The 25,761-nt window shown below is 48.7% G+C and overlaps 1 protein-coding gene across 5 annotated transcripts in view; it reads left to right on the plus strand.

The window, feature by feature from the left end:
• Nucleotides 1-25,761, plus strand: part of CCAR1 (cell division cycle and apoptosis regulator 1) — a 2,209,777-nt gene that overhangs the window by 126,282 nt on the left and 2,057,734 nt on the right. For all 5 annotated transcript variants that reach the window (XM_085603559.1, XM_085603560.1, XM_085603562.1 and 2 more), the window contains exon 3: nt 7,349-7,518. In XM_085603559.1, coding sequence (XP_085459685.1) covers nt 7,349-7,518 — 170 coding nt within the window. The remainder of the gene's footprint in view (nt 1-7,348; nt 7,519-25,761) is intronic.

Below are 25,761 nucleotides of genomic sequence, written 5' to 3' on the forward strand. Positions count from 1 at the left end.
TTTAATTCCCTGGAGTTCCAATTTCAGATGCTATGAGGGAGCTGAGCAGGGCTGCGGGATTGGGGGGGGATGGTCCTTGAGCTGGTACACTAGTCTCGCGCTCGATCGCCCTGTCACAAGTACAGGGCCTGTAGGTGGCCAACCTGCGTACCTCAAGGGATGATTCCCATTCACTGTTCACATTTAGAGACTGTAGTTACAGTTGTTGTAGTTGGGAGGGGGTCCAGGGAGTTCATTGCACAACCTGATTGGGGGGTTGGAGCGGGAGGGTTAGGGGTTTGGCTGGGGCTGGGGGTTTTTGTTGTGTTTTATTTAAGTTTCAGAGCCGGGTCGGAGGTGGCGAAAACTGCTATTGAATCACACGTTGTGCGCAGCGCGCTGTCATGTCGACAGTCACCTAGCAAGAGGTGTACTGGCATTTACCGGGCAGGCTGCCCAGCTGGCCGGGTGGGATATGTGTTGTCTGACAGGGACGGGCTGCAGGAATCGATGCAACGAGGAACGGGTCCGTGGCCTGCTCGAGTTCTATTTCCCTGCTTGGTGCCTGGTGGAGGTTCCCTGCCCTGTTGGCGGGCGTGCGGATTGCTGTGGCATTGCCGCCCTCATATATTGGGACCCGCTGGATTGGAAATGCGTGCTTCGAGAGTTGGTGTGACTTGGCCGGGTGACTGGGGGGTAGGTGTATGCTTGAGGCTTGCCCGAACTCTGTTAACACGTATGGTGCGGTGAATAGCATAAAGTGTATTACCTGGAATGTACGGGGCATGAATGATAGGCGGAAAGTGAGACTGATACAGGCCTTTCTGATTAGGAAGGGTGCGGACATTTGCCTTCTGCAGGAGACGCACCTGACGGACAATGCTGCGCAGCTGCTCAGACACAACCGATGGGGTGAGGTAGTTCACGCTCACTACTCTAACTACTCTAGAGGGGTGGCGATACTTATCAGAAAAGGGCTTCACTGGAGGACGCATGAGGAAATCAGGGACGCGGGGGGCAGGTTTGTTCTGTTGGTAGGTTCGCTGTGCGGCGCGAGAGTGATTCTGGTGAATGTTTATGGCCCGAATGACGATAATCCAGATTTCTACGAGGGATTGTGGCATAAGGTGCGGAACTGTGGACCTGCTGCGATACTGTGGGGAGGAGACTATAATGTGGTACTGTCAGATACTGCAGATAGGCAGGGCACCACTCGGGAACATCACCCTAGGGCGTCGGAGGCGCTTGGCCATATTATGCAAGAGGCAGGGCTGGTGGACTCCTGGAGGACACTGCACCCTGAGACCCGCGCCGGTACGTGTATCACAGCTCATCGTGCGGCCTGGTCCAGATTGGATTTCTGGCTGCTGTCCAGAGATCTGCACTCATCGGTGTTAGAGGTGACTCACTTGTCGCGGTCACTTTCTGATCATGCCCCGGTTTGCTTAACGATATCCACCCCGCCGCAGTACATTCAGCCGTTTAGTTGGAGATTCCCGTCCCGGGCTCTGCGCGACCAGGTCTTCCAGCACTCTTTGCGGGAAAAACTGGAGGAATACTTCGCACTAAACGAGGGCTCAGTAGATTCACCTGGCGTGCTCTGGGAGGCCTGTAAAGCTGTGACAAGAGGCCACTGCATGGCGCTAAAAACTGGGGTTTTACGCTCCATTAGAGCTACTCTCGGCAGGTTGGAGTCTGAACTGGCTCGGCTTGAAGCTGCGATGGTGGCTACCCCGTCTGGTGGTGCGAGTGCAGACTTCAGGACGAAACTGACCGAGTATCAAGAGGAGGCTGAGAGGGAGGTCAGGTTCTTGTCCAAAGATTCTCAGGCCAGGCGTTACGGAGAGGGTGATAGAGCTGGCCGAACACTAGCAAATCTGCTGCGCCCGCCACGCGGGTCGGAGCATATTCTTGAGATACAGGAGTCGGGGGGTGCAGTAATTCGAGATCCTCCGGCTATACTGGCGGTGATGACAGACTACTATAAGGACTTGTACACCTCTAAGGTGTCCCCTGACGACACCATTATTAGTGATTACCTGGACACCATAGCTCTTGCGTGGTTCAGTAATAGTGCCCGACAATATATGGACCTCCCCTTCACGCAGGAGGACATTCGAGCGGTTATAGCCGCTATGCCGCTCAGCAAGGCACCAGGCCCAGACGGGCTGACGGCAGCCTTCTACAAGGAATACGCAGACCTACTGGTCCCTCGCTTGCATAATGTTTTTGAGGAAGCGATGGAGGTTGGCATCCTCCCTGCCTCGATGCGAGAGGCCCTCATCATTACGCTGCTTAAACCTGGCAAGAATCCTGTTACCCCGGACTCATATCGCCCACTCTCGCTAATTAATCTTGACGCCAAAATCTACGCGAAACTACTCGCTGACCGCCTGAAACTTATGCTGCCTCAGATAGCGTTGTCCGATCAGTCGGGCTTTGTGATGGGGCGGTCCACTTCCCACAATCTTAGAGTGCTGTTTGGGCTCCTGCATTATTTGGATCCCAAGGTACAAGCCGCGGCCGCATTGCTTGACGCCACTAAGGCGTTCGACTCACTAGAGTGGAAATTCCTACGGGCGTTATTCACTCGCATGGGTTTCAGCCCCTCCTTTGCCAGGCGTATTGGAATAATCTATAATCACCCGACGGCTAGGGTACGGGTTAATGGTCAGACGTCTTCCCCGATCCCCATAACAAGAGGCACTCGGCAGGGCTGCCCCTTGTCGCCACTGCTGTTCGCTATTGCGACGGAGCCGCTGGCGGCTCGTTTGCGCCAACACCACACTCATCGCAGTATCGGCTTCACGTCGCGTGGCCTGCTGGTCTCTATGTACGCCGACGACATAACCATATATTTGATGAATCCATCGGAAAACTTCGACCCACTGATGCGTGAGGTGACGAGGTACAGCGGCCTCACGGGTATCGATATCAACTGGTCAAAGTCGGCGATATTCCCGCTGACGGACGGCACGAGTCAATGCCACACGGAATTCCCGATCGACTGGGTCACTGATGAGATTAAATACCTGGGCATACGGTTTAGCCGATCGATACAGGACATATGGCTGGCCAATTTTGGGGTGGCCGTGGAATGGCTGGAGTGCAAAGTGAAGCGCTGGAAAGCGCTGCCACTATCTCTGATGGGCCGCATAGCAATTGCTAAAATGGTGGCCGTTCCTAAGTTTCTTTACTTATTCGTAAACATCCCCGTGCCACTCACTAAGTCGTTCTTTCGCCGGCTCCGCTCCGCCTTGATTGAACTGGTCTGGGCGGGTAAGCAGCCCAGAGTGGCCTGGAACCTCCTCACACTTCCCTTCCGTCAGGGGGGACTCGCGGCCCCGGACATGGAGCTATATGCGTACAGTGCTCAGGCCCAATATCTGCACTACTGGCAGCACCCGATCCCTTACCAGCCGCACGTGGCCATCGAGATGGATGTTGCGGCCCCCTGCCCCCTTCGTGCAGCGGCATATCAGAGATACAGACGCTCCAGGGACGACATTGACACTGTTGAGATGGTACGCTGGGCCTGGTCAAGCATTGCCAAACGTGCAGGCGTAGATGACTTATATGCGCCGAGTATGCCCCTCGCGGATAATCCACTATTGGGGCCATTGACGGACGCGGCAGTGGCGCGGCGGGCGCGGGCCTGCGGACTGAAGGTGGCGGGAGACTTGTACCCGGACGATACCTTCCTCACAGTGCGGGACATGGCGGCAGCGCCGGAACCGACGGCCTCGGAGCTCCTTCTCTACTATCAACTGCGGTCCGCCTGCAAGGGCAGGTACCCTATGTTTCCAGAGGCTCCGCCGACGATTGCGGCCTTGGAGGACGTACTCTCGAACTCCTCCGCGCGCAAACTGATCACACGGATCTATAGAGCTACTCAAAGCACGGCTCCGGTTGCGCACACTGACTCCAGATCCGCGTGGGAACTCGAAGCGGGTATATCTATTACCGAGAAGCAGTGGGAGTACTGTTGCTCCCAACTTGAAAACCTATCCCCTAATTATAGGCTGCGGTTGGTACACTTCAACTATCTGCACCGGACCTACCGGACGCCCATTCAATTGTGTAGGATGGGTCTGCGGTCTGATGCGTGCTGTTGGAGATGCGGTGCGCAGGATGCCGCGTTCTATCACCTTGTCTGGGTGTGTGGCCCCATACGCGACTTCTGGATAGCAGTCTTCAATGCCGTGGGGCAGATCGTGGGGATGGTGCTGGGGCCGGACCCACTTGTGGCCCTATTGGGATTCGTTAGAAATGTGCCCAAGACCTCACGTAGGCTTGTGGCCATTTTATTATTACTTGCTAAGCGTCAGGTAGCGCTACACTGGAAGAAGACAATGCCGCCAAGCGTGAAGTCCTGGATAAGATCGGCGGTGTACTGTAGGGAGCAGCTGACCTCATACTGGGACCAGCTGCCGCAGCGCTCGCGGCCTGTAGATATCTGGCAGCCACTGGTAGACTGGTTGGCTAGTACGACAGCGTTGGAAGATGACCAAGCGGGCTGATCGTGGCTTAAATGACGTGGAGAGGTTGGAGTTCGACTGTGGGGTGCTGTAAGTGGTGATCCGCCTGGCATAAGTGATCTGGGATATGGGGTTCGTTCTCTGAGAGGGGTTGTCTGTCGCTTGCTCTGTCTGGGCGGGCTGTGGGCGCAGCGTGAAGATGATTATGTCATATCGATCATTTACTGTTTGCTTTCCTTCGACTCGGGCTCTTTATTAGTTCTGTTTTGTTTGTTCCATTGTAAGATGCTGTATTGCCATTTGAAAGTACGATCTCAAATGCTTGGGCGGAGTTCCGCCTCGTATACTAGCTGCCTGCCTCCGGGTTGTTGGCTGAATAGCGGTGTACTCTTCGATGGAACAATAAAGGTTTTTGAAAAAAAAAAAAAAAAAAAAAAAAACTGTACATGTACTGTTCTTCTGCCATTTGTACAGATCAGAGAGGAAGACTTTCATTAACCCTCTTTTAAAGAAATTCTCTATCCGTAACCCAGTTTTAGCATTGTCATTATTATACCAACTAGAAACCACTTTTGTTTGCTATGTACTGGCCTCCTTTTTACTGGCTGCTGTGAGAACTCGTAAGGCTTTTAAATAACCCAGTCATTTTTCTTAATCAGAGTATGGTATTGAATGTTGTTACAGTTTCTACGTTGTTGCATAGATGTCGTTATTTTATTCAGGTTTTTCAGTTCCTCTACAACTCTGTCGCTGAACACATCTACCGCGTCTTTGGGCATCAAAGGAAGGAATGTGGGTACAGGGCGAAACAGACTCATAGCTGCTTTGTTGATTGTAATCTCCATGGAAGTCATAGTTTGTTTTATATGTATGTGTGTGTGTGTATATATATATATATATATATATATATATATATATATATATATATATATATATATATATGTGTGTTCCCTCAATTGCCCAAGCATTACAAGGACGCAATTTGAGGGAACATATATATATATATATATATGTATGTGTGTGTGTGTGTGTAACATACATATGTATATGTGTGTATATATATATATATATATATATATATATCTCCACAAAAATGCATGGTAAAGGCCACAGTGTAATGTAACACGTTGTACTGATAAACACGTGGTATTACATGTGTGGTATTGCCATTTGTTTTAATGTCTGATATTACTAAATCCTCCTATTTGTTGCGTTAGGCGGAATTACAACTGCTAAGATTTATCTATCCATAAAGCCCTATGGGCCAGATGTACGAAACCTTTTTGTGGGCGTAAAGAATTAGGGGCCAGATGTAGGAAGCCAAATTGTGATAGCAAACGCTGAATTTCATCGCAATTTGGCTGTGAGCAATGTAGGTAGGCAAATACCCTCTCGCAAAATAAGGAATCGCAAAAATTGCAATTCCTTATTTTGCTCAAGCATTTAGAGAATCGCAATTTGCCTTAAGGAATCGCAAATTACCACCAACTTCAAGATGGTGGTATTTTGCGATTTCCTTTAAAAAAGCACTTTGGCTTTTTTCAAAGTGCCAGTGGCACACATACATGCCCTTAGGGCATGTATGTGCGCCACATGTGCACACATTCCCTTTTTCAGGGGTGCAACAGGGTGTCCTTTTGGAACCCTTGCACCCTTGAAATTGCACACGCAATTTGCGAGTGCCTCTTGGTTACTCGCAAATTGCGTGCGCAAATCCCATTCATTCCTATGGGCTTCTTGGCCCATAGGAATGAATGGACAGGTATTTCTTGATTGCGAATCTCAATTTGCGATTTGCACTTAAGGAATATTAAGGAATCGCAAATATTTTTGCGATTACTACATACATTCCATTTTGCGAGTCCTTAATAGCGATTCGGTAAAATATCGCTATTAAGGCCTCGCGAAATTGTATTTACCTACATCTGGCCCTAGATTCCCAGAATCTGGCAATTTGAGACTGCAAAAAGGTCTTTTCATATATACAAACTAAATAGTGATTCGGTAACACATTACCGAATGGCAATTTAGGTTAGTGACCAAATACAAACTGTATTTATAAGGGGTTTGTTCAGGACATTCCTTTCTAATACTGAATCAGATTGGTATGTAGTAATGTTTTGCAACCGAATTCTGGTCACAAGACATTAATCTTTTATCACTTCCTCTAGTGAGGTGGCAAGCCATTTGGAAATACAAAGTGTATCCTACGGACCACGTTCCCCTTTGTGAATGTTGACAAAACCATAGACGTAGTCTTCTGATCTCAATGGCCACCATCTCTGTGATGGCTGCGATTCCTAGTTAGTTGCAATTTGCAACCTACCTCATTAATATTCATGAGTTAAGTCGAATTGCAACCCACTAGGAATCGATAATTTGCTGACCAACCAATTAGCGAGTGCGTCAGTTACCAAATTACAGCACTGGTTGCAAAAATACTGGTCGTAAATTGCAACCAGTATTTTGCAAAAAGTTCCTAGTACAGATGACTCGATATTTTTTAACTGTGATTTGATTATGAGTGTGATTAACATTTGAAACTCCACCTGATATTTAGTCTGTTTACACTGTTGGCCCTGACGATCTTTGGTGATTCAAGTGGTGAAATGGAGTATCAAAATAGTGCTTTAGTGTCTGAGGGTCTAAGTCACTTTTGCGGAATGACAATACCTAGACTCTGCCTAAAAATCCCCCAGCCTTTTCCATTCCTGCCTTTATTTTCAAAGAAATATTTTGTAGCGATTCTAGTGGGACTTAAACCAGTGGTTCTAGACACAGACAAGACTTACTGATGAAGAGAATGCATTTTACTAGTAAAATGTTTTGTGTCCATTCTCCTGACTATTTAAGACAACAACTGAATCATAACTCATCTCATTGATTCACAGTTCCTCCTGGGGTTCAACCGCCATCTTTACTTGGAACTTCACCAACAATGTATACTCAGCAAAACTCAATGGCAACAGTGGGCCTGTCGACACCTTCGCCTGCAAGCTATCAACTAACTCAGACCGCTGCATTGCAACAGCAAGCAGTAGCTGCGGCTGCACTACAACAGGTAAACCATTGTGTGCGGTATGGAGACAAGTTTCCAAGTCATAACTAAAAAAAATAGCAAAATCAAAGCAGATCTTTAAATTGCAGTTCTCTTTGTCAAAAACTCTGTTTATTGGCATTTATAAGCATTGTTCATGCAGTACATCAGGATTATTTAAAGAACACGTGATCTGCATCTGGCACCAACATGAAACATACCATTAACCCCTCTCTTCCCCTCAAACATCTTGACCCCGACAGACGACATCATGACCTGTTTAATGTATCACATCCAGGTTCCTTTACCACTCCACCTTCTACCAGTGCCACCTCTCAGTAAGATTGTGCTCATTTACTCCGCTCAGGGACGCTGTTCCCCCTTACGACTCAGACATGCGGCCCAACCACTGAACCCAAAGTATCCATACCTTTGGCACACCTGGGGTCCTCCCTCTGGAGGGCATCACCTCTTAGTCAAAGGCCTCTGCATCCCACCAAGAGTGTCAAATCCTTTCAAACTTGAGAGAGCATCTTCTATATCTCTATACCTGCTCCTCCTCCCGCATACACCAAGTGAGATTCAATTACCATTCCCACAGCATTTGTAGGACTGGGCTTTTCCCAGCTCCCGGCTAAGTCTCTCTTCACCAGGGCCACATTGCAGAGAGCAGAGCTTACCTCTCCAAGGTTTGCTCCCCCCACTGGAATCCAGTACCACCAAGTGAGGCATAAGCTGAAAACGTGTCTAAACCACCTCCGTTAGTTGTGACTCTACTCTCTTCCAGTACTTCTGTATTAGCAGGCATTCCCATAGTGTATGGTGTGCAGTACCTCTCCGACCACACTCTCTCTGGCAGAGGTCAGAGTTGCATCTCCCCAATCTGTGTAGGCGTCCCCTCGTAAAGTATACTCTGTATAAGAGCTTCAACTGGACCAGGCAAAATCTTGCCTTGATTGCCACCTCCCATGGGTAGTGGCAAGCCTCACCCCAGGTGTCGTCCTCCAATGCTCCTAGGTTTCGTTCCCAGCAATCCGTGGTGGTGAGTATACGTTGAGGAGGCTATGAGCCAGTAGGTAGGTAGGTAGGTAGGTGTGTGTGTGTGTGTGTGTGTGTGTGTACACACATATATGTATATATACTGATGAGATGGTATGTGTGTATAGGAGGGACAAGAGTACCCTATATTCCAGTGGGGATTCCTCCAGCGGAGAACTGAAGTCTTAAAAAATATGTTGCATCTGTAAGTATCTGAGATCTCATATTCATCTTGTAGTTCCTGAAAGGTAATCCTCTGCCATCCCTCCGACGACTCCCACTACTGAGATACTCAGCACGTCCCACTTTTTGTGGCCCTCAATATCTGTGAGACCTTTTAGTCTCTCCGCATCCCATAGCTGATTCGCCAATTTGACCTGCCCCTTCCAGCCCATAGGTCTCTCAGCCCTCCAGCAGTTATTGAGTACCAGTGCCATTCACGCCTGGAACCTTTGCGACGGCTCCCCCGTACAAGTAGCACAGGTGTCCTACTGGTTCTATCGCCCTCTTATCTGCCAAAAGAGAAGGCTCAGTCTGATCGGAGGAGATCCAGTCGTTGACCAAGACCAGGTGTACCGCACCGTAATACAGCCTGAGATTCGGCAAGGCTATGCCCCAATCCCCAGCCTTCCTCGTCAACGATGTTGGGCTATTCGAGGGTCACCCCCGTTCCAAAGCAGCTTCCTCCTGATCTCGTAGACCTGCCTGAAAAACCTGTCTGGCACTGCATAGGGTGTATTCTGTAGGAAATACAGGAACTTGGGGAGGTAAATAATTTGGAACAACACTGCCCCGCCAAGCAGGCACAGTGAGAGGCTACACTAGTGACCCATGTCTTGCTTGTTGGCTACTAGGATCCTCCCCAGATTAGCTTGGGAGAATCGCTTGCGGTCAGATGTTACATAGATACCTAGGTACTTGAAACGCTCTGGTTCACACCTGATCAAGAAGATCACTGTTGGAGGGCTCCACTCCATTAGGGGATATGCCACTGAATTCCCCCAGTTGATGTGTAGCCCAGTGTACTCCCATAGTCCGCAATGACCGCTTGGGCTCCGCCAGAAACAATAGAATGTCATCTGCGTTGAGGGATATCGCGTCCTCCCAGCCTAAGTCCCAATGCAAAGCCCTGATTCGGGCATCCAGCAAGAACCAGCTCGCCAGCTGCTCAAGGGCCACTGTGAACAGTAACTGGGAGAGCGGGCAGCCCTGCTTTGTTCCTCTCCTGTTCTTCACACCCCCGACAGCACTCCATTTGCCCTCACTCGGGCCACGGGGGTCCTGGTAGAGCAATTTTAAACATCCCAGAAATTAACTGTTGAATCTCATCTTTTCTAAAACTGCCTACAAACACGTCCATTCCAGAGAATCTAATGCTTTCTTTGATTCCCAAGGCAATATTATTGCGGGCTACTGAATCTCCCCACAGTGCACCAAACAGCCAAATACCCACCAGAGATTGTGGCGCATCACCCTGTGTGGCATAAAGACTGACTGGTCTGCCTTCACCAGAGTTTCCACTATTCGTAACATATGGTTTGCTAGCACCCTTGCCAGTATCTCTCTTTTCTCGTGCCAAGCGAAGCACAGTATCCCTGTCTTTATAATTCAAGAGGCGCACGATGATGGGCCAGGGGGGATCCCGGTGATGGTCTCGTGGCAAGAGATTGATGAGCGCGCTCTACTATTAACACCTTGGAGAAGGAGGATGCATCGAATAAGCTTACTAGCAGGCGTTCAACATAGTCCTATATCTTACCAGTGTTAGCGGAATCTGGAACCCCCCAGAATTTGGATATTATTACGGCCAGAGCGAGCCTCCAGGTCTTCATTCTTTGCCGCTATGACTTCCAGTAGGAGCTCCATGTTTTGCATTTGCTCCCCGCCAGAGGTTATGACGTCCTCCAGCTGCTAAATTCTTTGCTCGGTTTCCCTGATCCCTCCGTAATGTTTCTCCAGCCTTTGAGTGATGTAGTCCATGCGTACATTCAGCGCATCCATTTTGGACTCAATTGAGTTGAGGCTTTGTTCATTGTGATTAGCAGAGAGCGGATGTCTGAGTCCTCTAGTTGGGAGTCCTCCGCCGCCGATGAGGCTGCATACCCCTCTGGGCATCTAGGAGTCTTGCACGGTTCAAAGGGCAGTTTCACCAGTTTTCCCTCTGTTCTCCCCATATTTGTGTTGCCAGTTAGATAAATTCACGCAGAACAACCTTTTTGATAGCACAGCGTTATTTTATACTGCTTTACATTGTTCTCTGCGCTGCTCAGTCAAAGCGCTAGATGATTAGGGCCGCGCAGCTGCAATCCCTTACAATGGCACTTGTTGATTAAGTGTGCAGTTATAGCTGCTCTTCAGTTTGGTGGGCCAGTGAAGTTGTACTTATTTTGTCCACTGCCCCTGGAGATGTGTGCATTGTTGTGCCCCGTTCGCCGCCTGCTTATCATTTGCCGTCTTAGATGCTGGGTTACTCTTAAGCCAGCCTCGGTTGCCCAACAGGCCGCATATAGGTGGGGACCGCGGCCAGCAACGCAACCCCCGAGCAAGCCCACCTCAGCCCGAGGCCCCCTGCCGACCTATACGCGACCGAAGCGCGTCTGCCGTCCCGGGAGGCAGCTCTCATACTCCTCACCTCCAGTTCGCTGTCGGGGCTTCAAGGGGAAGGACCTCGCGCCGCCGATTCCCCACGCAGCAGGCCCTCATCAACGGTGACTGCTCTGACCGAGCCTGTTGCGTACCTCTCACCACACGATCTCCGCAGTGGTGATGTGTCTTCCGTCTGGTGTGTCCACAGCAATCGGCAGCACCAGGTTTTTTGTCACTCACAGCCGGAACCAGGCAGAGGGCAGCTGTTTTTTCTTCCAAGGGATGCATTTCCTTTCTGTATGCTCTCACACATGCTCAGAGCCCCAAGAAGACCCCGCAATTTAAACACTTCTGGGATGCACTACTAGATACTCCTTTGGTAGACCAACAGTGGGAGCATTTAAGTACAGACATTGTGAAATGTAACCGCTCGATGTACCTAAGGGAGGCGCACTACAAAATCATGTATGACTGGTATCTATCCCCAGAAACTGCACAAGATCTTCCCAAACACCTCGGATAGATGCTGGAGGGGATGTGGTGAATTGAGCGACTTTCTTCATATCTGGTGGGACTGCCCCTCCATACAGCCTTTTTGGAAAGAGATCTTGTCCCAGATTAAACTCATGCTAGGTTACCCAATTCCCCAGTCCATGGAACACACCTTACTGGGAGTGAGAGACACAACTCTGAAACGTCAGACGCAGAGTGATAGGTCTGTCGTGTAGCTCTGCCTGGGGGCAGCTAAAAGGGCAGTAGCTGCGGCATGGAAAAAACAAGAGGCACTGTCTTTAACTCAATGGCATGCGCGGCTATGGAGGGCTTTGGCTCTGGAGCGCACAGCCAACATTGTAGACGATACCAGAAAAGGCTTCGAATATATATGGTCCCCGCTGGTGAGTTACTTGTTGGAAGGTCTCCCGCTGACGGCGTCCGCCTCACGACTAAGGGCCCTTAATCAGTTTCATATTTAATCGGTTTCATATTTAACGCCAAAGCAGCATGGGTGGCAGTTTCCAGCTAGGAGAAGGCCTCGTCTTGGGCACAGGAATTCATCCCTCATGTCCACTTTTTTATTATTTGCACCATGACATCACAGTTTTGTTGGTTTTTCTTAGATATGTCAAGTTTCCTTTCCATGGTCCTCTTCTTAGAGGGCGGATTGATGGAAGGTCATAGAACACCAAATGCAACATGATATGAATGTAACTTTCATTAAGTTTTTTCATGCCACAGACTCAAAACTCAATAAACAGAATTTGAAATAAAGTAATCCATGTCTTGAAATGTCAACATGAGCCCAATGCATTTCGGGACCATCGTCCCTTTGTCAGGGGCATAGACGAAGAACATGAAGATCTGAGGTGATTATTTCACTGTTGCCTAGGTGACCACGATCTAAACAAATACTGCGAAGATCTTGAACGGTATTTTGCTGCCGACAGTCTCTCACCAACGCGTAGGAATAACTTTTAGGTAAGTGCTGACACGTGAAGCCTCCCTAAAAAGGAGAACTTTTAGGGGGTAGGGAGGGTGCAGCTGGTTCCTGGGGGGGAGGGGTTCTGCTCTGCCCTGTCAGCTGTGAGGCGAGTTGGATGATACCATGTGGGGCACCAGCAGTTGGAGTCCAGTTGAAGTGATCTGTGGGCTCTGGGTAGTGGTACTCTCCCTGATGGCCAGTATCTGGAGACAGGAGCAGAACGACTACACGATGGGCCGAGCGTAAAGGGCAAAATAGGAACTCCAAGAGGACCCAGGGTGTCTGTTGGAAGGCATGGGAGACCACCCCTTAGATGAGGCTGACTTGAGGCTGGGGGCACACACAGCGGCCGTTTTGGCGGCAATCAGGGATACCAAGTCCACCCTGGGACTTAAGATTGACACAGTTGTCCAGGAGATGGGATTGCTGAGGGCCAACCGATTGGCAGAGGGTGTAGGTGTAGCGAACAGCACTCTAAAGCAAATCACATCTATACTGGGGACGTCTCAAACCTGCCTCGACAAGCTGGAGGCTGCCAAACTGGATGACCTGGAGGGTCGCTCCAGCCAAATCTACTTTCGCCAGGTGGGGGTCCTGGAACGGGTGGAGGGCCTGTCGACATGTTTTATGTTGAGCACTGGTTGGGCATGGTGATGCTGGAAAGGAAACAGTCAACAGTATTGGAGAGGGTAAAGAGGGAGCCAGGAAGGATCCTGGCTCCAGGTGCTCCCCCCAATATTCAATGTGGCGTGGCTCCTGCACCTCCAGGACCGGGACCACATCCTGCAAGTGGCTATGGTCTACGGGCCTTGGCAGCTAGATGGCAGATTGGTCAACATCGATCTGGATTACATGACTAAAGTTCAGTGGCAGAGGCATTTTATTTTAAAGTTAAGGAACAGCTGAGGTCCCTGGGTTTTAAATATGCACTGTTGTTCCCTGCCAAAGCTCTGTGTCATGGACTCTAAGGGCTCCTATATCTTCGGATCAGACATGGACGTTTTGGACTGGTTGGGGCAAAAGGATGCTGAATGAGGGATCGTCCAGGGTCCGATGGCAGGGGCAGCTGGATGACACAGCGGAGACTGGGAAGGTGATAGAGGTTGGAAACCAAGACTCAAGCTGAGACGGACAGGGCGAGGATGGTGGCTGAGATAAAGGGTGGCCAAGGTTGGTCAGTGAGTAACCTGTGGTCACCTTCAGGGGTGGAAAAGGCTGCTGATAAGGACACAACATACGGGGAGTCCTCTGCCACTGTAGGACATTTTGGGGGAGAGGGGCTTCTTATGGTGACCTCTATGATGGCCAACATGATTATTTGATTGGTTGTTCTGAGTTACAGGCCGCAGCATTTCACCCTTTCCTGGCTCTCAGTTCGGCATTCCCTAGACAGAACTGTTTTGCGATTATTTGGGGGAGGACGACAGGCACCTTGAGTATTGGGAAGGTGGGTAGTTTTGAGCTCACTGCAAGAGAATGTGGGACGGTTTGGTTTATGTTTGGGGGCGGGGTTGTTTTATGGTTTGACAGTGGCAATCGGAGCAAAGGTTTATTCAATCAGGTGTCAACGTCTGAGAATGTGGTGCATGGGCTGGTAGGCATGAATCGCAGGAGTTGAAAGTGGAGGGCCTGAAGGTACTGTCATGGAACATTAATGGTCTGGAGAGTGGCATCAAGAGAGGTGAGGTAACAAAATTTGTATCCATACATACCCCAGACAGTGTTATTGCAGGAATCCCACATAGCCGGGAATAGATGCAGGTTCTTTAACAGAGGGCTCTTTCGATTAGTGGTACATGCAGGATTCACAAGGGGTTTAAAGAGTGTAGGAATCCTCTCAGGATCGGTGCAGGGTGGCGACCTCTGGAACTTTGGCAGGGCTCCCCCCGACAGTGGTTTCCTGGTACCTCCCACCGGGCCTGGCACGTATGGGAGAGTGGTTGGTAGCTGCACCAGAGGCCCTCATGAGCCGGGGGGGGGAGGGGATGGGGGGGGGAGGTGATCTTAAATTGACCGAGTTGGAGGACACGGACGGTGACTCAGTCCAGGATACCACTGAGGTTGGCTACACACCTGACAACGTTTCCGGTGTCAATGGGTTTAGACCACAGACAGTTCTCATATGCAGCCAATGCTCTGAGGTCCCTTTCTTGACTAGATTATTTGTTAGTCCCTAGGCACCACACAGGTTGGAGAGGGGAAGCGCGATTCTGCCAAGAGCAATCTCAGATCACTACACACTGATGGGCACATGCCAGGGTCCAGGCGGGACACAGAGAGGGGGATGGAGATTAGAGTCCTGGGTGCTAATGGATTGGGGCACTAAGAAACAGATTATGGAGTCGGGTCTAGTGGCTTAGTGGACAAATGCATCCACTGTAGAGGCCTGTTTTCGACCGCATGGTCACAGGTTCAAATCCCAGTGGGTCCACTTAGCCTTTCATCCTTCTGAGGTCAATAAAATGAGTACCATTGAGTTGGGTAACAATAAACGTGTTATTCAGCCCTAAGATACCTTTGGGTGAACGTGTGCTTTACAAATACATGTTATGTTATGTTACGAAGACTACTAAGTACCTTAATGAAAATAAGGTTACAGTGTCCCCTGGTGTGATACTCTGGGAGGCCTACAAGATGGTCATACAGAGCCACCTGATTTCCCATACCATTGGCAAAAAGACAGAGAGAGAATGTGTAGCACTAGAGAACAAATTAGTTGAGTCAGAGTCTGCATTAATTGCTGGCCCAATGTCAGAGCTGGCGACTGAGGTTGACCAGACCCAAAAGGAATAACGGGTGTTGACACAACAGGAAGCCAGGACCCGTTTTTGGGCAAAACAGGGGCAAATATATGAGTTTGGTGACAAGGCCAGAAAGTTATTGGCCTGGCTTGTTAAACAAAATGAGGGGCAGTGATGAATAAGGGGTCTTAAAGGATGGTGATGAGACTCTGATGGAGTTGCCAGAGGCCATTGCATATGCTGGCTTCCCACATGAGCGACATATATAACTCCTATGCTCCCAATGATGAGGAGTGTCTGTCAGGCTTTGTCCAGGATCTCTCGACACCCACACTCGCTGATAAGAACAGTGATGCCCTGGAAGTTGAGATTTCAGATTCCGAGATTGCAGAGGTCCTCACCAACCTGAAAAAAGAGTCTAGCCTGAACGGCTTCTCAACTGAGCTCTGTAAGTGCATTCAGGTGGTGCCCCACCTGGGGGGGGTGGGGGGGGACTCTATAGGTGTGCCAGACGAAGGGAAAGTTACTACAGGACCTACATCATGCGTTGATTGGCATCATTTACAAGGAAGAGAAGCCAAAGGAAGAGTGTGTGTCCTATCACTCGATATCCCTGATCAATGTAAAAGCAAAGATCTCCATCATGACTGATACTCCAGTTCCATATTTCCAGACTTCACGCTAATGGTTCAGGAAGCTCGTAAAAAATTCCTCCCTTTAAAACACAAACTACACCAGGCTAATATCCTGTACGCAATGTTGTATCCAGCGAGATTGCACGTCAAACAGCAGGGCAAACAACACTTGTTCACCACTCCCCAACAGGCACAGGATTTCCTCATAAAGACACTCTCCGGTAGCTGCCGATTGGAGAAAGTTGAAGACAGATTCAGATCAAATTCACTGATCTTTGATGCTGACTGAAGGGATAAACACTGGGCTGGCTGCTTCTATTACCTGCATGAACTATATTGTGAGCATTATGTTCTATATATACTTTATAATTGCTTTGTGGGGATGTTTCGCGACGGCAGGTTAAACATTTCTATAAGTGGATAAACATACGAATATTGACTTTCTCCTCTGGGAACAGTCCAGCCCAGCCTGTCGAGCTCAGGGCCTGGATGATGCCTAAGCCCTGGTTACCCCGGTTACCCCGGGCCCTTTCATGTAAACCGAGAGGACTGCCAGGCTCTCTTGTATACATCCCCCAATGGGTATTCCCCTAAGGCTAGTTGCCATTAGATTATGGTGTCTGTTTATTTTCTTTTTTTTGCAGATTTATATAGCACAAACTCGACCCAAAGGTATTGGAGCGCTTTACATGAGCATCAGTTACTTTACACAAGGACACATTAATTTTTTGGGTAGGCACGGGGAGATTAAGTAATTTGCCCAGAATCACAGGATGTGGAGCCAACCCCGAGGCCGGAATCTTGGTTTCCCAGCTCCAAAGTCAACAGTCTAGCCGTGAGACCACATTCTTTACTTAGTATACAGCTGCGAGGCATACATTTCTGTTGGCAAGAATGTCCTGTATTAGTGGACACCAGTTACAGATTTACAGAATGCTATCAATCCTGGTTGCTAGTGTATCAAAGATGCTGGGGTAGATGCTGGACCTTTCTGTTAAAAATTGTTGGACTGAGTTCTCAATTCACAGGTTGGGGATCATATTCGCCTGCTGGATTGGGCTGCAGATGTGGGAGGGGGAGGATTCTTTTGTATTTGTGGTTCGCTGCAGCAGTGATTGTGCATGTAGAACAGGATATGCTGGCAGACGGCACAGACATACAGTATGGGTGATGAGACCACCCTGCCGCTACAGGTATGGTCGCGCAGATTACACAACACAAATGCACAAAGGAGTATTCCTAAAACCTTTACTGAACAAGTTATCCAGCTGCTGACTTGGAACGTGCAAGGATTGCGTAATGCCCACAAAAGGCGGCATGGGCTTAATTATCTAGATAATCACCATGTCCAAATAGCAATGTTACAGGAGACCTATTTGGATCCTGCTTCTTTGCCGGGATTCGCTGGAAAGTGGGCGGCGCATAGATGCTTCGCTTCATACCCTACCTACTCGAGAGGCACTGCCATACTAATCAAAACGGGGGTCAGCTATTGTCACATAGGCACGCTTACAGATCCCCAAGGAAGATACTGCATGATGTGAGGCCAATTGGCTGGACAGTCTGTTACGCTTGTTAATAGCTACTCACCGAATGTAGACGATGCACAGTTTTTTGACGCTTTGTTGGGCCGCATAGTAGAGATCGGCTCAATACACCTGGTGTGGGGGGAAAGACTTTAACCTGGCCCTTAATCCCGAGATGGATTGCTCCCATGGCACCATAGAGCCCCATGCTAGGGCAGGAAAACACTTGAACAGCATAATAACAGAACAACATGTGGTAGATGCTTGAAGAGTCTTACATCCTGCACATAGGGAGGGCATGTTTTACTTCTCAGTACACGCAAGCTGGTCAAGAATTGACTATTGGTTACTCTCGGCTGGGCTGTTTACATGGCTCAAAGAGTCAAGGCATTTTGCAAAAACTTACTCAGGCCATTCCTCTGTACTTTTAACGCTCTGCCCCTCTGCCATTGAGACTCCATATCGTTCACGGAGGCTCCAACCCACAACATTAGTGGACACTGCATTCCGGGAGGAGTTAAGGCAAGTACTCCAGGATTTCTTCTCGCGTAACATCGGCAGGGTGCTGACACTGGCTAGCGTATGGGAGAGCTTTAAGGTATCCATCAGGGGTCTGTGCATATCAAAAAGCGGGGGTATACTGCGAGACATTAGAAACACTCTGTACAAACTGGAACAGACAATTAAAGCAACAGAAGAAGCAATAGTTGAGGCTCCCACCGCACCATTACATGCACAGCTAAAGGAGCAGTTAATAGAATACACAGACACATCAGAGCCGGAAATCCTCTTTAGGTCTAAGTATGCCTGAGCCCAGGTTTACGGGGGTAGGGGAGAGACCTGGTAAGGCCCTAGCAGAGAGAATCAGAACTCCCCGATTCACGAACTGCATATTTGGTGTGGAGGATGAGGCCGGTGTATCGCACACTTACCACACAATAATCCTCAATATCTTTGCATCCCACTACCAGCGTCTGTACAGCATGCACAGAACTGGCCAGATCGATGTGGCAGCATACTTCGAAGACACAGCACTTGGGTGGATAAATGATAGCCGTAGGGAATTCCTGGCTGCGGACATTGAGGGAGATGAGGTACGGGAGGCCATAATACTGTTGCGTTCGGGCAAGTCCCCTGGCCCTGTTGGGCTACCAGCTGATCTTTATAAATGTTACGTCGATGAAGTGGTACCCATACTTATAAAGGTATATGAGGAGGTCAGTGAGAACGGCATCCTCCCGCAGTTGATGCGGCAAGCCCTGATAATATCTCTCCTCAAACCTGGCAAAGATGCTAGCAAATGTGACGCTTATAGACCCCTATCCTTGATAAATTGCGATTCTAAGATTCTAGCTGAAATACTAGTTAATAGACTTAGCCTACTAATGACGGGTCTAGTGCTGCTTGACCAGGCAGGGTTCATTCCCGGGAGGGCAACTTCCAACAAGCAGCGCACGGTCTTTGCACTATTGCAAGACATTGATCCGGAGTCAAATGCAGTGGTCGTGTTTTTAGATGCCTCCAAGGCATTTGATTCGCTGGAGTGGGACTATCTGCATGCTATATTGGGAAGAATGGGATTTCCAAAACCATATTTGAATTGGATAGCAATGCTTTATAACTAACCAACTGCCATTGTACAGGTGAATGGGCTACAATCCGATCCTCTCCAGATCTCCAGGGGCACTCGTCAGGGGCGCCCTTTATCACCCCTGCTCTTTGCCCTTGCTATCAAACCCTTAGCAGCCTAACTACAGCAGCACATAGAGAATATGCCATACCATTTCCCACAAGACATATTCTAGTCTCGCTCTATGCTGACGATATTACTCTACTCTCTATCTTTGTGAGCCGAGCATTTGCCTTAATCCTATCCTCGGAGAATTTATCAGCTTTGGAGATATCTCAGGGATACATATCAACTGGAGCAAATTCTAGATATTCCCCCTGACTCCTTCCACTCCTGAGAGATCACTCGATTTTTCGCTAACAAAGTACGACTCGGAGATAAAATATCTGGGGGTGAGAATTCTTCGGGACAGGAAAGATACGCTGAGAACAAACTATGGAACAGCTCTGGACACGATCACTGACTCAATCATTCTGTGGATATCACTTTCACTCTCATTAGCGGGCAGGATCTCCCTGATGAAGATGGTAGTGCTGCCGAACCTACTCTATTTATTCATCAATATACCCTATATCAGACTGCAGCATGAGATTAAGGCAAACACCCGTGCAGTTCCACAAGAACCCAGCAACTGTGACACATTACATACTCTTCTCCAAATTAATGGGGCAGCACATGTGGTGTCTGGTTATAACGGTTTGCTTCACTTGAACGTCCGTACACATAACAGGAGGCTAAAAGAGGATGGGAGCTGGAATTAGACACTGCCCTTACAGACAAGCAGTGGGAGTATTGCTGTAGACAGACAGAGGCTATCACTACAAGTAGCCGGTTACGGATCATACACTTTAAATATTTACATCAAGCTTATTACACGCATTTAAGATTACATAACTACTAACTACGAGACAATGACCGATGCGACAGATATAGGATGGAAGGGGAGGGTTTTCTACACTTGGCATGGCAGTACGATGCAATCCAGAAATATTGGAGGGAGGTACTGTATGCGGTTTCCCAGATGACTCAATATCACATTACAATGACACCAATACTTGCATTGCTGGGATACACAGAAGAATTACCACCACCACACAGGAAATTCTTTGCCTTATGTATTCTACTGGCCAAGAGGTGGGTGGCATGTAGGAGGGGTCGGGGACGTGCTTCCAAATTTAAGGAATGGCTCGATGATATAGTATATTACAGGGATCAACTTAACATACATGCAGAGCTGCTGCCGGTTTCCTCACACCCAAGAGAGATATGGGACCCGTTAATAACATACCTGCACAATAGATCTGACCACCTGCTCACCAACTAAGGTGTTGGCGCATCTAATTGTGAGTGCGCAGCCAGGGGCATAGTGTCTGGCGACCCCCTCATGTTCTAAGATAGTTAAAGTTGAAAAGGGATAAGGCAGTGTAATGACAGTAAAATACAACATGTTGTTAATATTGATGCACTGAGATGGAAGCTATACCCAATGTTATTCAGGTTCTGTGAAACATGTATTATGTGCATGTTTGATGATGCATCTTCTTGCGATTGTGTACTGCACTGCTGTATATGTTCAATAAAAGTCATTTTTAAAAAAATTCAAAAAACGTCCCCCCAGTAGGCGAGTATTGACGCGCATTTCTATGCCAGATTTGAGAAATCGGCATGCTCCATGGCACACCTTGGACAGCAGTGTGAATTGGTAGGGTCGATTTTGGCCTTGAGATGAGGAGGGGTATATGCTCGGTGCAGGTATTTGAAGTGTAGCAATTTATGTCGGTGATCATCGGAAACTGGGCGGGTCTGTCACAGCAGTAGTACCATGTGACCCTCCCATGCAACCTGAGCCAGTCCACCCCCCCCCCACCACCACCCCCCCCCCCCCACCCCCCCCCCCCCCCCCCGGGCAGGCCACAACGAGATATAATCGAGAGATCATATAGGCATTATCTGGGGTCATAATAATCATGGTAAGTGGCAGAAAGTCCAAAGGCTCTGATGGGTAGGCCGGGAACGAAGTCCGAATGGTAGTGTATAGTTGTTAGAGAATGAATCTGTCCATATAGGACACATTCTACCCTTCCGTCAGTGAGGCGGCTGATCATAGCATGGCCTCTATGAAGAGGTCACCCGATCTATGGGGTTGGCATGTGGTCAGAGTCCCTTTAGTGAGTACCTCCGTAGACATCGGTAGCCAGGGATTACAAGGGAGAGGAATGTGTGGGGAGTACAAGAGATCAAAACCAAGGTATCGTTGGAGTCTGGTCCAGACCCAGTGTGTGGTCGGGAGCATATGTATCTCCGAAGGAGTCCTGGGTAGGCCGCATGACATAATAGTGGAGAGAGAATTTGTGCGGGCCTGAGTCCACTCCAGTTTGAAGGCGTGCATCAGGGTGGAACCAGTAGTACGCAAAGTGTGCCTGCGCCGCTAGATAGTAAAGATAAAAGTCAGGGAACCAGAGCCCCCTGCGTGCGTAGGGCATAGTCCATGTTTGCCAGCTGATTCTTGGTTCTAAACTGCTCAAGGGGATCCATGGCGATGATGAATAATTGGGGAGACAGGGGGCACCCCTGTCCAGTACCCCAGGTTAGCGCAAGCTGGTCAGTCAGGGTGCCATTCACTCTCAATCGGGCCAGTGGGGCAGTATACAGCATGCGAACAAGGTCACAAAATCCCTTAGGTACCCCAAGCTTCTGTCCGTAGGGTCGCATACCGAAAAGACCATTCTAGCGAATCAAACGCCTTTTCGGCATCGAGTCAAACCGCTGCGACAGGGAGATAAGGAGTAATCTAATTGAGAACCGCAAAAACAGTTCGAAGGTTAACCGACATGGATCGATTTGGGACAAACTCAGACTGTAATGGGGAGATTATCTTGTCCATAAGAAGGAAAAGGCGAGTAGCCAAGACTTTAGCCAGAATCTTGTAGTCATGGTTTAATAGTGAAAGAGGTCTGTAGGAAGCACAGCTGTCTGGGAGTTTGCCAGGTTTGAGCAAGAGGGTGATCACTGTCTCGCGCATAGTAGGGAGAGGCTTTCTTGCGTTCACACAGAAATAACATCCACACTGCTGGAATAGGGATTCTGCATGGACTTTCAATAGGTGGGGGATCAGTAATGCTTTGTGGGCCTTATAAAAATCCCCGCTGAAACCGTCAAGACCCAGGGCACTCAGATCGTTGTTGATATCTTTTGAAATCTCATCACAAGAAACAGGCGAGGCTAGTAACTGTTGCCCTGCCCCTTTCAGCCAGACCATGGCCACCCCTGCCAAGTAATCAGCCAGTGCTTCCTCAGTAGCAACACCATGTGATGTATATAGCTGGGTATAGTAAGTCAGTAAAGCAGAAGAGATAATGTTGCTGTGCATTAAGGAAGAACCGTCATCCAGTCAGAGTTGCATTATAAAGGAAGCCTGGTATTGGGGGTGGAGCAGTCTGGCCACTGTGCGGCCAGGGAACTCGCCCTCACCATAAACCCGCACTCATGCATATTTGCCCAGGTGGTTCACCTCATGGCTCGCAAGGTCCCAAAATTCTTGCAGTAGCGTCGCGCGCTGATGTAATGAAGGAGAGGGGTTATCAGTTAGGGCCCTAGATCCTTCAGTGCCCTCTCAATAGAGGCCAGCTCTCCTCGTATGGAACGGAGCACCCCAGAGTGTTTGGTAATGCATACCCCTCTGATGTACGCTTAGAAAGCTTCCTAGAGCATTGAATATTGTTAAACGGTCCCAGTGTTGAATTGGAAGTATTCAACAGTTGCGTCCCGAACCTCCACTAGGAAAACATCAACGAGTAGCACAGTCGCGGGATAGCGCCAGGTTGTGTATGGCCACACCATCTTGGGGAGCCAAGGGGTCAGAAGTACTGCAGAGTGATCAGACAGGGTTCGGGGGCGATGTTCAACATCCACAGTAACGAGCAACAAGTCAGGAGTTAGATACCAGTCAGTGATCGATACGTGACATTGACCTGTGAGGGGCGTAGTAGAAGGTCTGCTATCGACCCCCAGGTGCAGTGTGTGCTCAATCAAAGCAGCAGTTACTTGATGTGATTAGTAATTTGTCTCTCACTCGCCATAGACTGCTGATATTGGGAGACTTCAATCTCTGGCCTAATGAGAAGATGGCGACAGCTTATAATAGTTTTATTCAATCTTGTGCTAACCTAAATCTGTCGCAATTGGTCTCGGAGGTAACTCACACTGCAGGACGTGTATTAGATTTGGTATTTTCTGGGGACAACTTGGTCGACATAGACGGAATCTTACCAGTGGGATGGTCTGATCACCATCTGGTTAAATTCCGAGTGACTCATGTCCATAGAACTAGACCTTCTCCCCGGGAGGAAAGGTGCGCTCTGGGTAGGGACTGGAAGGCCTTATTGAGGAAAGCTCGAATGGCTCCGCTCTTTGGTCTTGACTCCCTTTTTGATCCTGGGAAGTCGGTTGACGAGAATTATTTGGCTCTTTGTAAGCATATGACGGATATAATTGATTTCCATGCTCCCTTGAAGAAGATTAGGAAACGGGGGAAACCCTCTGCCCCGTGGTTCACGGAGGAATTAAGGAGCTGCAAGGTGCAATGTAAACGTGCTGAGAGACTGTGGAGAAGGCATTACACGGATAACGATAAAGTTATTTGGAAGGATTGTCTAGCCAGGTATAAAAAAGCCATAGTGGCCACTAAGGCGACATATTTCGCGGATCTTATATTAAAAGCACCAAATAGTTTTAAATGTGTTTTTAATATTCTGAGAGATATTGCTAATCCGGACTGTGTTAGTAATAAGGTTACTCCGTTGCAGGAGTTATGTGACAGTCTAGCAGCTTTCTTTCAGGATAAGATTAAAGGAATTATCGAAGGCATGAAACCAGATTCCCTGCTAGGTACTAGTGTAGGGGAAGAGCCAGTGCCAGACAACCTTTCATGAGGCAGGGTCACTGGGATGAAACTTTCGACGCTAGGGACCTCCCTTGATCACTGGGCCCTTCCTACAGAGGAGGAGTTTGTCAGGGTGGCAAAGGGAGTGTCTTCTGGTACGCCGTTGGATCCCATTCCTCAGAAATTCTGGAAAGAGTTGGACTCTGAGATCTTTCCACAGCTCTACCAGATGTGTACCCAATCACTTAGTAGGGGAGTGGTTCCGTCTTGTTGGAAGGAAGCGATGGTTTCACCTCTTTTAAAGAAATCCTCATTGGACCCTACTTGTTACGGGAATTATAGACCAATCTCCCTCTTGCCATATCCAGTAAAGATAGTGGAGTGTCTGGTGAGCCAGGCGCTCTCTGGTTTCCTGGAAGGTGACAGTAAGTTGGAGGAAGATCAATTTGGTTTCCGACCCGGGCATGGGATGGAGACCGCTTTGGTTACCGTGCTGGATGACCTTCGGATGCGAGCAGACAGGGGACAATCTGCCACGTTGATACTGTTGGATCTGTCCGCCGCATTCGATACGGTTAACCATGACATTTTGTTGTTAAGGTTAGAGGAGGTGGGAGTGACAAATTTGGCTCTGCAATGGTTTCGCTCTTACCTGTCAGGTAAACGGCAGGCTGGGTTTCTGCCTCCATATCAATCAGCTTTTACTCCTAATGAGCATGGTGTACCTCAGGGGTCTTCAATCAGTCCTATTTTGTTTAATATCTACATGCGGCCACTGGTGGAGATTATTAAAGCTAATAACATTAGTGTGGTCAACTATGCTGACGATACGCAATTGATTGTATCCTTGGAGGGAGACCATGCGGACTCCCAAGAAATATTCCATAAGTGTATGACTGAAATGGTGTTTTGGTTGAGGAACAATGCTTTGCAATTTAATAATGCCAAAACGGAAATCTTGCACTGTGGAGTGGGCAAAGTGCCGATGGTTTTACCATCTAATTTCTGGCCGTTCCCCACGGATGTACCTTTGGTACCCGCGAAGATAGTGCGTAATTTGGGGGTCAGCTTTAATGAGAAGCTTAGCTTGGAATCACATGTGAATAAAGTAGTCTCGAACTGCCACTTGATTATTAGAGGCCTACGTAGGGTGTTACCACTTTTACCCCCTGAGATAAGAGGCACAGTGGTCAGGTGTGCTGTTCTCAGCCGCCTGGATTACTGCAATGCCTTGCTGCTTGAGTCTCCTGGCTACTTGGTTTCGCGGCTCCAGAGCATCCAGGCAGCAGCAGCAAAGCTTGTCTTAATGAGAACACGTAATTCATCAACCTCTCAGGCATTAGTGGAGCTGCATTGGCTCCCGGTGAGACAAAGGATACTGTTCAAGTCCTTGTGTACTGCTTTTAAAGCTCTTCACGGGCTTTGACCTAAACCGCTGCAACGTAGGTTTAGCTGGTATGTACCTGCGCGCAGCCTGCGCCTTCTGCAGCTAATTTGGCAAGGATCCCAAAGATAAAAAGATCTACCTTGGGGGACGAGCGTTTAGCGTTGCAGCCGCGCGCCTGTGGAACAGTCTTCCACTGGAGCTGAGACAGATACAGGATTTGTTGCTGTTTCGTAAGCAAGTTAAGACATGGTTATTCCCTAGAGCGTAACCAGCTGTCCGGCTTAGTTCGCAGCTGTGTTTAATCTTTCTGCTGTGTCTTAGTGCCAGGATGCCCGTAGGGTTACAGTGCGCTCTACAAATGT

The sequence above is a fragment of the Triturus cristatus genome, chromosome 1_2 (assembly GCF_964204655.1).
Source record: "Triturus cristatus chromosome 1_2, aTriCri1.1, whole genome shotgun sequence".
NCBI classification, from domain to species: Eukaryota; Metazoa; Chordata; class Amphibia; order Caudata; family Salamandridae; genus Triturus; species Triturus cristatus.